Source organism: Pristiophorus japonicus, chromosome 10 (genome assembly GCF_044704955.1).
Source record: "Pristiophorus japonicus isolate sPriJap1 chromosome 10, sPriJap1.hap1, whole genome shotgun sequence".
Taxonomy (NCBI): Eukaryota; Metazoa; Chordata; class Chondrichthyes; family Pristiophoridae; genus Pristiophorus; species Pristiophorus japonicus.
In genome coordinates this window covers 206,621,136-206,638,306 of record NC_091986.1, presented here as the reverse complement: position 1 = coordinate 206,638,306, position 17,171 = coordinate 206,621,136, and the positions used below count along the sequence as shown (strand labels likewise).

General features: G+C 48.8%; 1 protein-coding gene across 1 annotated transcript in view; it reads left to right on the top strand.

Annotated features, from left to right (window-relative positions):
• mxra5a (matrix-remodelling associated 5a) overlaps positions 1-16,823 on the top strand; it is a 40,097-nt gene extending 23,274 nt beyond the window's left edge. The window contains exon 6 of the mRNA XM_070891644.1: positions 14,918-16,823. Coding sequence (XP_070747745.1) covers positions 14,918-16,823 — 1,906 coding nt within the window. The remainder of the gene's footprint in view (positions 1-14,917) is intronic.
• The last annotated feature ends 348 nt before the right edge of the window (positions 16,824-17,171 follow it).

Genomic DNA, 17,171 nt, shown 5'->3' with positions numbered 1-17,171 from the left:
TGCAGAAGCTCTTGCAATGGCTTCCTAGGTAAATGCAGAACCTGGTGTGTTGCTGAGGCTCATTGGGTGGCATTCTCGTCCTCTGGGTCAGAAGATTGTGGGTTCAATCCCACTCCAGAGACTTGAGCGTAAAAATGCGGGCTAACACGCCAGTGCCGTACTGAGGGGAGTGCTGCACTGTTGGAGGTGGCACCTTTTATAAGGATTAGGAGCAGGAGTAGGCCATGGGGCTCTTCGAGCCTGCTCCGCCATTCAGTAAGATCATGGCTGATCAACGACCTCAACTCCACCTTCCTGTCCGATCTCCATATCTCTTGATTTCCCCTCGAGTCAAAAAAATCTAGCGATCTCAGACTTGAATATATTCAACGACTGAGCATCTTTGGGGTAGAGAATTGCAAAGATTCACAACGTTCTGAGTGAAGAAATTCCTCCTCATAGCAGTCTCCCGTATCCTGAGACTGTGACCCCCAAGTTCTAGACCCTCCAGCCAGGGGAAACAACCTCTCAGCATCTACCCTCTCAATCCCCCTTTTGGATGAGATGTTAAACCAAGGCATCATCTGCAACTCTCAGGTGGCCGTAAAAGATCCCATGGCACAATTCGAAGAAGTGCAAGGAAGTTCGCCCCTGTGTGCTGGTCAATATTTATCCCTCAGTCAACATCATTTAAAAAAACAGATTATCTGGTCATTATTGGCTACCGCGTCTCCTACATTACAAACAGTTCAAAAGTGCGACAGCACTTTGGGACATCCTGAGATAGTGAAAGGCGCTATATAAATGCATGTCATTCTTTCTTTTCTATGTTTGCTGGAAGCGGGGGTTGTGCAGCTGCGGTTGGACAATAAATCACTTTGTTCTGTAATAATGCTTAAGTGAGTTCAGTTGGGGATTTCCTCCTCACAATATGAGATATTCATTTTGACAGATTCGTGAGGGGATTTGGAATCTGAAAACAGAGATGTTGTAGTAAAGTCTGACATGTTCTCTACCAGTCCGCAACCCCCCCCCAGATCAAAATCCATCCTTGAATGAAAGGGCAACAAGCAGAGGTGTAGCCAGCAGCTTAGAATTCGTTCACAGCAGTCAATTGTTCAATCCTCATTGCTCCCAGCCACTGCCTCCAACCAAGCAACCCTATGATTTCAGAACAGAAACCGCCTTGTAGTCACTCCTGTAAGTGTTGTTTCCCGTGTCTGGATCAGCATAAATGAACGAAGAAAGAAAGAAAGACTTGGATTTATACAGCGCCTTTCACAACCAATGGATGTCTCAAAAGCGCTTTACAGCCAATTAAGTACTTTTGAAGTCTAGTCACTGTTGTAATGTGGGAAACGCTGCAGCCAATTTGTGCACAAGCAAGCTCCCACAAACAGCAGTGTGATAATGACAAGATTGTTATATTTAGAATAACTCCACAAGACTGTAAATCTTAAGCTCAAACTATTGTGACCTTGGTCTCTTTATTGTAACTCCATGGTAGACTGCCTTTTATACCTGCTTGCCAGGGTGTACAGATGACCCTTGGGTCTCGCACAGATGTGCCCCCTGGTGGCAAGTCTTACACATTGGTAATGTTTACATACATAACATCATTCCCCCCCAAAGTCTTATGTATAAGTTATTTACAAGTTGAGGAGATCCGGGCTCTGCGTTCCCGGGTTGATCGCCTGAGTTGAAGTCCTGGCATGGGTGGGTCGGTCGGATCATTGCTGCACTGCGGTGTGGCTGGTCTGATTGGACTGTCGGTCATGGTGGATTCATCCACGAGGTTGACCGCGAGGTCAATTGCAGGTTGGGTGTGTGTGGTCGGGTCATTGATGGTAATGTCCTCTTCAAACTGTTCTTGGTTGTCAGTGAACCGCAGTTTGGTCTGATCCAAGTGCTTTCTGCATGTTTGTCTGTTCAAAAGTTTGACAACAAACACTCTATTCCCCTCCTCAGCTAACACAGTGCCAGCAACCCATTTGGGACCATGACCATAATTAAGAACAAACACAGGGTCATTAACTTCAATGTCGCATGATACAGCCGTGCGATTGTGGTGCATGTTATGCCGGTGACACCAGGTTTCTAAATGATCATTGAGATCCAGGTGGACTAAGGAGAGCCTGGTTTTGAGTGATCTCTTCATTAGCAATTCTGCAGGGGGAACCCCGGTAAGTGAGTGGGGTTGCGTGCAGTAGCTGAGCAGAATCCGAGATAGCCGGGTCTGCAGGGAACCGTCTGACATGCGTTTCAAGATCTGCTTGATGGTTTGGACTTCCCGTTCTGCTTGACCATTGGATGTGGGCTTAAACGGTGCAGACCTGACATGCTTGATGCCATTGCGGGTCATGAACGCGTCGAACTCCGAGCTGGTGAAGCATGGTCCATTTTCACTAACAAGAATGTCGGGCAAACCATGGGTGGCGAACATAGCCTGGTGCTTTCAATGGTGGCAGTGGACGTACATGATGACATTATTGTATATTCAATCCATTTAGAGTAAGCATCCACTGCTACTAGGAACATCTTTCCTAGAAAGGGGCCAGCGAAATCTATGTGGATCCTTGACCACGGTTTGGAGGGCCATGACCACAGACTCAGTGAGGCCTCCTCTGGTGCATTGCTCAACTGTGAGCAAGTGTTGCATGACTCCAATTCCAAGTCAATGCCGGGCCACCAAACGTGCGACCTGGCGATAGCCTTCATTATAACTATGCCTGAAGGTCGCGCATAAAAGTTTCCCTACCTTTTTTTGGCAAAATTACATGATTCCCCCATAGGAGGCAATCCGAATGGATGGACATTTCGTCCTTGCATCGGTGGAACGGCTTAATTTCGTCTTGCATTTCCCCTGGGACCGCCAACCAGCTCCCATTGAGGACACAGCTTTTTACTAGTGATAGCACCGGGTCCTGGCTAGTCCAGGTCCTGATCTGGTGAGCCATGACGGGTGACCCCTCACTCTCAAAAGCATCCATTACAAGGAGCAAGTCTGCGGGTTGCACCATTTCCACCCTGGTGGTGAGCAATGGTAGCCGACTGAGGGCATCCACACAGTTCTCCGTGCCTGGTCTGTGGCGGGTTACATAATCATATGCAGATAACATTAGTGACCATATATGGATACAGGACGAAGCATTGGTGTTAATACCTTTGCTTTCTGAGAACAACGAAATGAACAGCTTGTGGTCGGCTTCGAGCTCGAACCAGAGCCCAAATATGTATTGGTGCATTTTCTTAACCCCGTATATGCGTGCTAATGCTTCTTTTTCAACCATGCTGTAGGCTCTTTCAGCCTTAGATAAGCTTCTGGATGCATATGCAACCGGTTGCAGTTTGCCTGACCCATTGGCTTGCTGCAACACACAACCGACCCCGTACGAAGATGCATCACAAGCTAGTTCTAAACGTTTACATGGGTCATGCAATACAAGTAACTTGTTAGAGCATAGCAGGTTTCTGGCCTTGTTAAAGGCTGTCTCTTGAGCTTTACCCTAAACCCAGTCATCACCCTTGCATAGCAATAAATGCAATGGTTCCAGCAAAGTGCTCAACCCCGGTAGAAAGTTACCAAAATAGTTGAGGAGCCCCAGGAATGAATGCAGCTCCGTCACATTCTGTGGTCTGGGTGCATTCTTGATGGCCTCTGTCTTGGAGTCTGTGGGTCTGATGCCGTCTGCAGAAATCTTTCTCCCCAGAAATGTAATCTCTGGCGCCAGGAAAACACACCTGGAGCGTTTCAACCTGAGTCCCACTCTGTTCAGTCGCTTGAGAACCTCTTCCAGGTTGTGCAATTATTCGGTGGTGTTGCGGCCAGTGATCAAGATATCGTCTTGGAACACCACGGTGCACGGAACTGATCAGCAGACTCTCCATGTTCCTCTGGAAGATGGCCGCCACCGAACGAATCCCAAAGGGGCATCTGTGGTATATGAACAGTCCTTTGTGCGTGTTGATGCACGTCAATTTTTTCAAAGGTTCAGCCAGCTCCTGTGTCATGTAAGCAGAGGTTAGATTCAGTTTGGTGAACGACTTCCTCTCTGCTAACATTGCAAACAGTTCATCCACTTTGGGTAGTGGGTACTGGTCCTGTAACGAGATTCGGTTGATTGTTACCTTGTAGTCTCCGCAGATTCTGACCGTCCCATCGCTCTTCAACACCGGAACAATTGGACTGGCCCACTCGTTGAACTCGACTGGCGATATGATCCCCTCTCGTTGAAGTCTGTCCAGTTCGATCTCGACTTTCTCTCACATCATGTATGGAACTGCTCCCGCCTTGTGACAAACAGGTCGTGCATCAGGGATGAGATGGATCTGCACTTTGGCACCTGTGAAGTTGCCGATGCCTGGCTCGAATAACGACGGGAATTTGTTTAGCACTTGGGCGCATGAGGCATCATCCTCTGAAGACAGGGCTTTGATGTCATCCCAGTTCCATCGGATGTTTCCTAGCCAGCTTCTGCCGAACAGCGTTGGGCCATCGCCTGGTATATCCTCAGTGGTAAATCATGCACAGCTCCATCGTACGATACCTTCATTGCCGCACTGCCAATGACTGATATGAGCTCTGTGGTGTAAGTGCACAGCTTGGTGTGGATCAGACTTAGTTTTGGCCTTTGTGCCTGTTGCCCCACAGTTTCTCAAAAACCTTCTGGCTCATAATTGATTGTCTCGTCACCGTGTCCAATTCCATGGAAACTGGAATGCCGTTTAATTTGACTTTTAACATTATCGGAGGACTTTTGGTGGTGAATGTGTGTACCCCATACACTTCCTCTTCACCCTCGGGTTGAGTTGCCTCTCTTACTCGTTCAGCATGATCCACGCCATATCGGACATCTTCTGCCGACTCTGACACATGGTGAGTCACAGTACGTCTGCACATTCGCTGGAGGTGCCCCATTGTTCCACAGCCCTTGCACAAATAGTACTTAAATCAACATTGATGGACTCAATGATTACCCCCGCAATGCCAACACGGTGCTAATGGATTCGCATTCACACTCCACGGTGGATTCTGAGTCATCCTAGGTCTGGCCTCTGTGGGCGTGTAGGCCCTGCCATGTACAGTTATGCCTGCTGAAGGCATTATTTTATGCACAGTACTTGCCGGTGAGTTCCTATGCTGCAATGATATCTGTTTAGTGTTATCGTCCGTGGACATAAAGCCTGGGCTACCGTGATGGCCTTGCTCAGCTCTAGGGATTTGGCAAATAGACACGGTCCCGCAAGGCATCTTAGGTCGACGTCATAGCTCGCCACGTCCTGGCCCTCAGAGCTGTGGTGCGTATAAAAGCGATACCTGGCCATCAAGATGCTCTCCTTCGGCTTGAGGTGTTCCCGAACCGGCATGCACAACTCTTCATATGTCTTGTCCATTGGTTTCATCAGTGCTAGCAGATTTTTGATGAGGCCATATATCATGGACCCGCAAACAGCGAGGAAAATCGCCCTGCGCTTGATCGCGGTTTCTGCCTTTTCCATCTCGTTGGCCACGAAGTACTGGTCAAGACGCTCAATGAAGGCTTTCCAATCATCACCCTCAACAAATCTCTCAAGGATACCAATGGCAGCTATAACTGCGTGAAAGTTCGTGATCTGTTGTTCGTCGCCAATTGTTATGTTTAGAATAACTCCACAAGACTGTACATCTTAAGCTCAAACTGTTGTGACCTTGGTCTCTTTATTGTAACTCCAGAGTGAGGAGGCAGCATGGTAGACTGCCTTTTATATCTGCTTACCCAGGGTGTGTAGGTTACCCTTGGGTCTCCCACGGGTGCGCCCCCTGGTGACAAGTCTTACACATTGGTAATGTTTACATACATAACACAGATAATCTGTTTTTTTTTGTTATGTTGATTGGGAGATAAATATTGGCCTAGGACACCGGGGATAACTCCCCTGCTCATCTTGAAATAATACCGTGGGATCTTTTACGTCCACCTGAGAGAGCAGACAGAGTCTCAGTTTAATGTCTCATCCGAAAGACGGCACCTCCGACAGTGCAGCACTCCCTCAGCACTGCACTGGGAGTGTCAGCCTAGATTGATGTGCTCAAGTCCCTGGAGTGGGATGAGTATTGATGAACAAGTGGAACTCCAACTGGTGTCCATGCCGACGCTGCAATAATACCGTCTGTGGTTCTCAGACAAATTCCTACCTCCATGACAGAACGCAACCACCTCCTTGGAGGATCTGCCTGTGCTATTTTGTAACTAGGTAATGCGGAGATATACGAGACTGGCCCAGCTGATTCCTTACTCCCTCCCTATGAGAATTTGTGGACAATGAATCACTTTGTTCTGTAATAATGCTTAAGTGAGTTCGGTTGGGGATTTCCTCCTCACAACATGAGGTACTCATTTTGACAGATTCGTGAGGGGGTTTGGAATCTGTAAACAGAGATGTCTGTAGTAAAGCCTGACATGTTCTCTACCGGTCCCCCCCAGATCAAAATCCATCCTTGAATGAAAGGGCAACAAGCAGAGGTGTAGCCAGCAGCTTAGAATTCATTCACAGCAGTCAATTGTTCAATCCTCATTGCTCCCAGCCACTGCCTCCAACCAAGCAACCCTATGATTTCAGAACAGAAACCGCCTTGTAGTCACTCCTGTAAGTGCTGTTTCCTGTGTCACAATAATGTCACTTCAACCTGCATTCTGCATTTCATGAAATAACCAATAAGAAGACACCAGTCGGTTGCCGCACTGGCATCAACCATAAACCCAACAAAAGTGCTCCCACTTTTTAAAGGGGCACAACTAATAAAGAACATAACCATTAAAAACAAAGGGAACTTATAAACTTAATTAATAATATTATTACTAGTGCCCACTGGACACTCTGGGGGTGAAATTACCCCATGCCCCGATTGGGCGGGGTAACCTGCTCAGGGCGGGCCTTCCTGCTCCCGGCCGCTGCATTGGGCTAACCGCCCCTGAAAGGAAGTGGAGCGCAATCTCGCGCGCACCACTTCCTGATGGGGCGGGACCAGCGGCGCTAATGTGACACGATCGGGAGCGGGATCAATGCCCCTCGCCTTTGCTTAAAAGGGAGGGCCGATGCGCACTGTGCAAAGGCCTCTGATTGGCCTCCACTGGGGGACCACCAGGGCAATGTGGTACCGGGGACTGCAGCCCGGCACCCAAAACGCAGTGCGGGGCTCCATGACGGCCGCCCGGACTACACTCGTGAGCGAGTATCGGAGCCGACCCCAGAGTCGGCAAACTGGAAAAGGTGGAGGCGCCGGGCGCTGGTGCCCTCCCCTTTAACTACCGACCCACGAGCGGAAGTCAGCCAGCTGACATCCGCTGGGGCAACCTCGCATGCTGGTGGGAAAAGGGTTGGTGAGGGGCACTGAGGGGTGGCCGCGCATGGTGATGATGCCATCACTGGTTGCACGGAGGCCCGGGTCATAAGCCGTGGGGCGCAACACTGCTGTGGCGGTAGCTCCACAAACTCCTAGGCAATATTCTGGGGAGCGCCATTCCCCCCCTCCCTCTCACCCCCGGGCAAAAAGTGTTCGCCCCCCTCCCCCCCCCCCCCAGAGGCAGTAGCTGGCATCGCTCCCTCTATACCCTTCATTACCCACTGGTTTGGGAAGGCCTCAAATGTACCGGCAGACACCCTGTGCTCCTTGTCCAGGTCCACCTGGGCACAGCCAAGACCGAGGAAGCCACAGCGACCAGTTCCATGGGCTGTATCTGACCTGAACCTGTAGACATCCACCGTGGCCAGGCGCAGGAGCAGACCAACGAGGAGATCCTCCAACTTGTCCACACCCTCCCCCACCCCTCCTGCACTGGGTGGCCAAAGATTGAGGGACTGAAGTGGGGCCAGAAGTTGAGGAGCAGCTCCTTCAAATAGTGGAAGAATCAGAACAGATTTCATTCCCAAGTCACAGCCAAAAATAGCGTGACCATCTAGTTGCAATTTTTTACCCATCATGTTCTTGCACTTTAGAATGTCTTCCCAAACACCTTCTTCCATCTCTCCCCATTTTCAAAGTCATCACAAAGCCTAACTCTTAGATCACACCTTCGTTCACCTTCCCGAACTCTTTCCTCATCAACAACAACAACTTATATATATATATATATATTTATATAGCACCTTTAATGTCGTAAAATGTCTCAAGGCGCTTCACAGCAGTGTTTTAAGAAAAAAAACATTTGACACCGAGCCACATAAGAAGAAGTTACGGCAGATGATCAAAAGCTTGATCAAAGAGATAGGTTTTAAGGAGGAAAGAGAGGTAGAGAGGCAGAGAGATTTAGGGAGGGAGTTCCAGAGCTTAGGGCCCAGGCAGCTAATGGCACAGCCACCAATGATTGAGCAGTTATTGTTATGTATGTAATAACTCGATAGACTGAATGCTGTAAACTAACACAGGTACAAACCTGGTTCTGCTTTATTTGGGCCCAGAGTGATTACATTACATGATGGCTTGCCTTTTATACCTGGGCTGCACACGTGTGTACAGCCCAATGATCTCCGACAGTCACGCCACCTGGTGGCTAGTAACCCAAAGCATACATACATGACAATATCCCCCTTTAAGATATTAGTAACAGTCTTATTACAAATTGAGGCGCTCCGGGGCATTCCGCTTCTGAGTTGATCGTCTCAGTTCAACTCCAGCCTTGGGCAAGCATTCGGAGTCTGTTATGACTAGGGGATGGGTGGCCGATCTGATGGGAGTGGCAATGACCATGTCAGGGATTGAAAGTCCAGATTCATTGATGACAGCGGAGTCCTCTGATGACTGAGGGTAGGTTGGTTGGTCACTGATTGTGTCTTCCTCAGACTGTTCTGGTTCATCCGTGTGCCGCAGCTTTATCTGATCAACATGTTTCCTGCATGTTTGCCCATTCTTGAGCTTGACTATAAACACTCTTGTTAATCTCCTTGGCCGTAACAGTACCAGTAATCCACTTGGGACCTTGACCATAATTTAGTACATACACAGATCGTTAACAGAAATGTTGCTTGACATGATACCACTGCTGACTTTGACGTCTGTATTTAACATGATCATTCAAGTCAGGGTGGACAAGAGAGAGCCTGGTCTTGAGACCTCTCTTCATCAATAGTTCAGCAGGGGGGACCTCAGTAAATGTGTGGGGTCTTGTCTTGTAACTAAGCAATATGTGTGACAAGCAAGTCTGCAGTGAACCTTGAGTTACACGTTTCATACTCTGCTTGATGGTTCGGACAGCATGTTCTGCTTGACCATTAGATGCAGGTTTGAATAGTGCTGACCTCACATGTTTGATACCATTGAGTTTCATGAACTCTTGAAACTCCAGACTGGTGAAGTAAGGTTCGTTATCGCTTACAACGATGTCGGGCAGACCATGAGTGGCAAACAAGGCACAAAGGCTCTCAATGGTAGCTGTGGATGTACTGGATGACATGATTATACACTCTATCCACTTGGAATATGCATCCACCCCATCTAAAAACATCTTTCCTCAGGAGGGACCTGCAAAATCGATGTAGATCCTGGACCATGGTTTAGATGGTCAATTCCACAGATTCAGTGGCGATTCCACTGGTGCTTTACTTAGTTGCATGCAAGTGTTGCACTGATGCACACGTGATTCCAGATCAGAGTCAATTCCAGGACACCATACATGAGACCTGACAATGGCTTTCATCATGACAATACCGGGATGAGTGCTATGTAGGTTATGTACAAATTTCTCTCTGCCTTTCTTAGGCATAACAACACAAATACCCCACTGTAAACAATCTGACTGAATGGATAGTTCATCTTTGCGACGGTTGTAAGGTTTGGTCTCATCACCCATTTGATTGGGTATGGCAGACCAATCACCACTAAGGACACAACGTTTCACAACCGATAATATCGGGTCCTGGCTGGTCCAGATCTTAACTTGTTGAGCTGTGACAGGGGTTCCTTCGCTTTCAAAAGCATACATAACTAACAGTTGGTCGGCAGGTTGTGGCGTCTCCACCTCCGGTGTGGGCAACGGCAGACGGCTCAGTGCTTCGGCACAATTCTCGGTGCCAGGTCTATGGCGAATGACATAATCATAGGCAGATAATGTCTGCGCCCACCTCTGGATGCGGGACGATGCATTGGTATTGATACCTTTGTTTTCCGAAAACAATGAAATGAGCGGCTTGTGATCTGCTTCCAGTTCAAACCGAAGACCAAACAGGTACTGATGCATCTTTTTAACCCCATACATAGAGGCTAATGCTTCTTTTTCTACCATGCTGCAGGCTCTTTCCGCCTTTGACAAACTTTTAGAAGCATACGCAATAGGTTGTAGTTTACCCGACTCATTAGCTTGTTGGAGCATGCAACCAACTCCATATGATGAAGCATCACAGGCCAATACTAGACGCTTACAGGGATCATACTGTACTAGCAGCTTGTTAGAGCAAAGCAGATTAGTAACTTTCTCAAAAGCTCTGCCTTGAGACACACCCCAAACTCAGTTGTCATCTTTTCTTAGCAGCATGTGCAATGGCTCTAGTAAAGTGCTCAATCGAGGTAGGAAATTACCGAAGTAGTTGAGTAGACCAAGGAACGAACCCAACTCCGTCACATTCTGAGGTTTGGGTGCACTTTTGATGGCCTTTGTTTTCGAGTCCGTAGGCCTGATGCCATCAGCAGCAATTTTCCTCCCCAGGAATTCGACTTCCGGTGCCCTGAAGACGCACTTCGAAAGTTTCAGTCTGAGTCCCACTTTGTCCAGACAATGTAGAACCTCTTCCAGGTTGTTCAGATGTTCGGCGGTGTCATGACTTGTGACCAGGATGTTATCTTGGAACACGATGGTTCTAGGGACGGACTTCAGTAGACTCTCCATGTTCCTCTGAAATATGGCTGCAGCCGAGCGAATTCCGAAAGGACATCTGTTGTAGATAAACAGTCCTTTATGAGTGTTGATGCACGTAAGTTTCTTCGACATCTCAACCAGCTCCTGTGTTATGTAGGCTGACGTCAGGTCCAGTTTAGTGAATGACTTCCCCCCGGCCAGCGTTGCAAACAGGTCACCAGCCTTCAGTAATGGGTATTGATCCTGTTTCGAAACTCGGTTGATCGTAACCTTGTAGCCTCCACAAATCCTGACAGTGCCATCATTCTTCAACACAAGAATAATAGGCCTGACCCAGTCATTAAATTCAACCGGTGATATGACCCTTTCATGCTGGAGTCTGTCCAGTTCGATTTTGACCTTCTCATCATGTACGGAACCGCCCGAGCTTTATGATAGACGGGTCTTACATCCGAGTCCATGTGGATCTGCACCTTGGCTCCCATGAATTTGCCGATGCCTGGTTCAAACAGCGAGGGGAACTTGCTCAGCACTTGAGCACATGGAGTATCATCCTCCGACGAACACGTTTTGATATCATTCCAATTCTATTTGATTTTTTCTAACCATTTCCTTCTGAACAGCATTGGACCATTGCCTGGAACAATCCATAATGGTAAATCATGAACCGCACATTCATACGACATCTTGACTACTGCACTGTCAATCACCGTTATGAGTTCTTTAGTAACTTGGCATTGACTGGACTCAGCTTAGGCCTCACAGCCTTAGTATCCCACAGCTTGTTGAATGTTCTCTGGCTCATTATTGATTGACTCGCACTTGTGTCCAATTCTATCTGTACCGGCACACCGTTAAGTTTCACATTAATCATTATTGGTTGGCTCTTTGTTAGGAACGAATACAGTCCATACACTTCCTCCTCTGGTATCTCGGATTGCATATCCGGATCCATGCTATACTGGTCATCATCCTCCACGTGGTGTGTAGCAGCACACTTGTTCAGTTGCGGGCACATGCGCTGGGGATGCTCCCGTCTCAAACAGCCTTTACAAATGTTTAAACCGACACTGATGATTGTCCCAACAACGCCAACACGGTGAAATCGAATTCATTCCCATTGGCGGACTTTGATCAGCCACAGGTTTCGCATACGCAGTCGAGTAGGCCCCTTCCATATGCAGCTCTGCCAAACGACGATACGATGTTGTTTACAGTACTTGCTGAGTTTCGATTTTTCGATGATATCTGCTTTTAAGTGTTTTTCCGTCGTCATGCATGCCTGGGCAATCGTGATTGCCTTGCTCAAATCCAGTGTCTCCGCCGCCAATAGCTTACACAGGATCACCTCGTAGTTGATGCCAATTACAAAGACGTCCCGCAGCATGTCTCCCAACGCGTTTTCGAACTTACACGGTCCAGCTAGATGTCTTAGGTCGGCAACGAATTCCGACACTTCCTGGCCCTCAGAACGAACGTGCGTGTAGAATCGATATAGTGAGATGATGATGCCTTCTTTTTTGAGATGGTCACGTACCAGTGCACACAATTCCTCATATTCCTTGTCCGTTGGACTTGCAAGCGAGAGAAGATTCTTTATGAGTCATAGAAATATAGAAACATAGAAACATAGAAAATAGATGCAGGAGTAGGCCATTCGGCCCTTCGAGCCTGCAGCACCATTCAATATGATCATGGCTGATCATGCAACTTCAGTACCCCATTCCTGCTTTCTCTCCATATCCCTTGATCCCTTTAGCCGTAAGGGTCACATCTAACTACCTCTTGAATATATCTAACGAACTGGCCTCAACAACTTTCGTGATAGAGAATTCCACAGTTTCACAATTCTCTGATGAAGAAGTTTCTCCGTTATCTCGGTCCTCAATGGCTTACCCCTTATCCTTAGACTGTGACCCCTGGTTCTGACTTCCCCAACATTGGGAACATTCTTCCTGCATCTAACCTGTCCAAACCATAGATTTTCAGACCGCAAACCATGAGGAAGACCACCCTGCACCTACCTGCGTCAGTGGGTTCCACCATTTTGTTTGCCACGAAGTACTGGTCCAGGCGAGCTAAAATCTCTTTCCAATGCTCTCCCTCCACGAATCTCTCCAGAATCCCAATTGTGCTCATTTTTGCATGCGAAGGTTCTTAAGTTACCTCGTCGCCAAATATTATGTATGTAATAACTCGATAGATTGAATACTGTAAACTAATACAGGTACAAACCTGGCTCTGCTTTACTAGGGCACAAAGTGATTACATTACATGATGGCTTGCCTTTTATATCTGGGCTGCACACACGTGCGTACAGCCCAATGATCTCCGACAGCAGTGCCACCTGGTGGCTAGTAACGCCAAGCATACATACATGACAGTTATAATCAGGGATGCTCAAGAGGGCAGAATTTGAGGAGCGCAGACATCTCGGGGGGGGCGGAGGGGCTGGAGGAGATTACAGAGATAGGGTCATTGCCTGGTGTACGTTGGGCCTTTTGTAAAGGAAATTGGGACACTTCCCAACATTGAAGGTGCTCTATAAGTGCACAAGAGCTTATATAAAAAGAGGTCATACTGGCTATTTGACTCCCTCCTGAAATCGAGTTTTATTTGGCCCAATATTGGATTGGTGGTGCAGAAACGATCGACATCAAGACTCAACCCATAATGAGGAAGTATGTTTTTATTTATTGTCCCCCACGTCATTCTCAAATTTCTCCTTTCTTTCATTTGGTAGCGACTCATTTTGGCATACAGTTCCTCAGTGTTACGCTAACAATGTTATGGTACCACGTCCAAGTCTCAGATCTTCCTGTCAGCTGCTAAGCAACGCCTTGATTTCAAAATTATCATCCTTGTTTTCAAATCCCTCAGTGGCCTCGCCCCCTCCCTATCTCTGTAATCTCCTCCAGCCCCAAAACCTCCCAAGCCGTCTGCGCTCCTCGAATTCTGCCCTTTTGAACATCCCTGATTATTATCGCTCAACCATCGGTGGCCGTGCCTTCTGTTGCCAAGGCCCCAAGCTCTGCAACTCCCTGCCTAAAGCTCTCTGCCTCTCTACCTCTCTTTCCTCTTTCAAGGTGCTCCTTAAAACATACCTCTTTGACCAAGTGCCCTGATTTCTTCTTATGTGGCTCGGTGTCAAATTTTTTGTCTCATAACACTCCTATGTAGTGCTTTTGGACGTTTCACTATGTTAAAGGCAGTATATAAATACAAGTTGTTGTTGTAACACCCCCAACTCCATCCCCACCTCCCACAAAATGGCCCAGCTAAGATCAACTAACTCGTTACAGACTCAGGACAAAAAAGCTGAGGATCAAGCTGAGGTGCTGTTGCCCATCTAGCCATTGGGGAAGTCTCATGGTAAATACGTTTTGAAACTGTAGAAAGCACAAGGGATGGAACAAATGTTTATATTGTAAAGTACCATTTTCCCCCCTTAGAAATGTATATACCAAGGGCTGCATTTTCTGCTCTGCTCATTTCGAGGCGGTAAAGTTTGCGCCTGGGAACAGTTTGCGCCTCGGTCAGCAAAATTCATCAGCTGGGCACTGAGTGTGGGGCGGGGCGCTAAGGGAGGCATTACACACCTCTCTTAGGGCGCTAGGCCAGCTGAGCAAGTGAAAATCCTGAGCTAAATAGCCGGCTTCGGAGCGCTCTAATAGAGGCCTTGGGAGAAAAAAAAACCTGAAAAAAACCCACCCAAAACATTCCCAATAAATAACTCACGCCACCACAGCATAAATGGCAAAAAAAAAATAAAGAACAGTCACACTTAACTGAGGTCAATATTATTTACCTCACTGCAGCCGCGGCAGCTCGGAACGCCCGCTTTCACAGCGTTCCCAGAAGGGGGCGCTCTACGGAGCGCTACGGATCAGGCAGGAGCCACAAATCGGCTCTTCCGGGCTGTAATGTTCCGCGCCCCGTCGAAACCGGCACTGGAAACCCCGGCGGGACACTGTAAGTTGGCCGCCTGCCTGGAAGAGCTCACCGCCGCCATTCCGCCCCTCCAAAAATTCAGCCCCAATTGGCAACAGTTTAATCACCCAAGCCTTCAACTGTTTGTCACTAACCTCCAATTGTGTTTTATTTTTCAGTTACAGTAAACGGATCAAAGTGTACAACAATGGCACCCTCGTGGTCCATTCGGTTACGGACCGAGATGCGGGAGATTACCTGTGCGTCGCCCGAAACAAAATGGGAGATGACTTCATGGTGCTCAAGGTCAATGTGATGATGAAGCCGGCAAAGATTGAGTACAAGCAAGAAGCCAACCACAAGGTCATGTATGGAAAAGACCTTAAAGTTGACTGCATCGCGTCAGGGTTGCCAGATCCGGAGATCTCATGGGGCTTGCCGGACGGCACCATGGTCAACAGCGTCATGCAGTCGGACGACAGTGGGACGAGGATGCGAAGGTACGTTGTTTTTGATAACGGTACCTTGTACTTCAACGAGGTGGGACTGAAGGACGAAGGCGACTACACTTGCTATGCGGTGAATCAGATCGGCAAGGATGAAATGAAAGTCAATGTCAAAGTGGTAGCAGAGCCCCCGACTTTCAAAGGTGGTGCGCTCTCTCGTGTGACGGTGGCCTACGGTGAGACCTGCACCATCCAGTGCGCAGCCAAAGGAGAGCCAACCCCCTGGATCACGTGGTACTCTCCGACCAACAGGTTCATCCCACCTTCGTCCAAGCACCAGGTCACGACTGACGGCGCCCTCCTGATACAGAAGGTGCAGCGGTCAGACAGCGGAAACTACACGTGCATCGCGAGAAATATGGTGGGGGAGAGCAAAAGAGTCGTGACGGTAGAGGTAGACATTGAACCGCCCAGCATCAATGGGCAGAAGAGCACAAATACGGTCATCAAGGAAATGGCCACGAGGGACAGCCGTAAGCAAATAGACTGCAAGGCGGAAGGGATACCCGCTCCACGGGTCATGTGGGTGCTGCCAGAGAATGTTATTGTGACCGCGCCTTATTATGGGAACAGAATTCAAGTGCATCGCAATGGAACGCTCGACATAAGGAGCTTGAAGAAATCGGATGCCGTCCACTTAGTGTGCATTGCTCACAATGAAGGGGGGGAGGCTCGGCTCACCGTTCAACTCGAAGTGTTGGACCGCCTGGAGAAGCCGTCGTTCACCAATCCGCTCAGCGCGGGGGTCTCCATCGTGATCGGGAACAGCGTCAACCTCAACTGCTCCTCCCGAGGGAGCCCCGCTCCGGAAACCACCTGGATCCTGCCGGACGGAAAGCGGCTGGCGAGCGGGCAGCAACTGCCAAAGGTGTATCATGGGAGCGACGGCACCTTGCACATCAACAGCCCGTCCGCCACGGAGGCCGGGGCGTACCGCTGCATCGCCCGCAACACCGTCGGCTCCATCGAGAGACTGGTCACCTTGGAGATCGGCCACAAGCCGGAAATACGCAACCGCTACACGAGTTTGGTCAGAATTCTACCCGGGGAAAGCATGCGGCTTGACTGCACGGTCGGGGGTAACCCAGTGCCGCAGCTGTCGTGGGTCTTGCCCAATGGCGTGATGCTGAACAGACCTCAAAACGGAGGCCGCTTTTCGCTCTTACAGAATGGCTCGCTCATCGTCCACGAGGCCTCGGTGTATGACCGGGGCACTTACTCGTGCAGAGCGGTGAGCGAGCTGGGCGTGACTTTCATGAGCGTTGCGGTGATTGTCATCGCCTACCCGCCGCGCATCACGAACGGACCGACGCCCGTGACCTATGCGCGGCACGGCTCCAAGGTTCAGCTGAACTGCATGGCCATGGGGATTCCGAAAGCAGAGGTCAGCTGGGAGCTGCCAGACAAGACCCGGCTCACGGTGACGAGTCAGGCTCGCCTGGTCGGCAACAAGTACCTCCACCCGCAAGGGTCGCTCATCCTACAGAACCCGTCCAACAGGGACACCGGCTTCTACAAATGCACTGCGAAGAACCTGCTGGGCAGCGACTCAAAGATAACCTACGTCCACGTTTTCTAAAGGAGCAATTTTTTTTACTTTTAAATCGAGGTCCGGGTTTTTCTTCCCCAGTAAGTGCCCAAGAAACTGCCTTCCACGTGCAGCAGGCTCTGCCAGTTGAGGATGCCCCAAACTGGTCTTGCCGAACTTTGTGGAAAATGTCAACAGATGCACAAAATATTGCTTCAACCTTCCCTCAAATGGTTTCCGTCCAAAAGCGATACCGATAGCGTGCGCTTTTGCGGACTTGTGCGCTAAAAAAGCAGAAGCTCAATTTTAGAATCCGTGTTTAATTGAAATAATCGGAGATATTTTCAAGCATTCGAATATCTTCCATCGTCTCAGGCTTCGACCTTACCAGTTCACAGA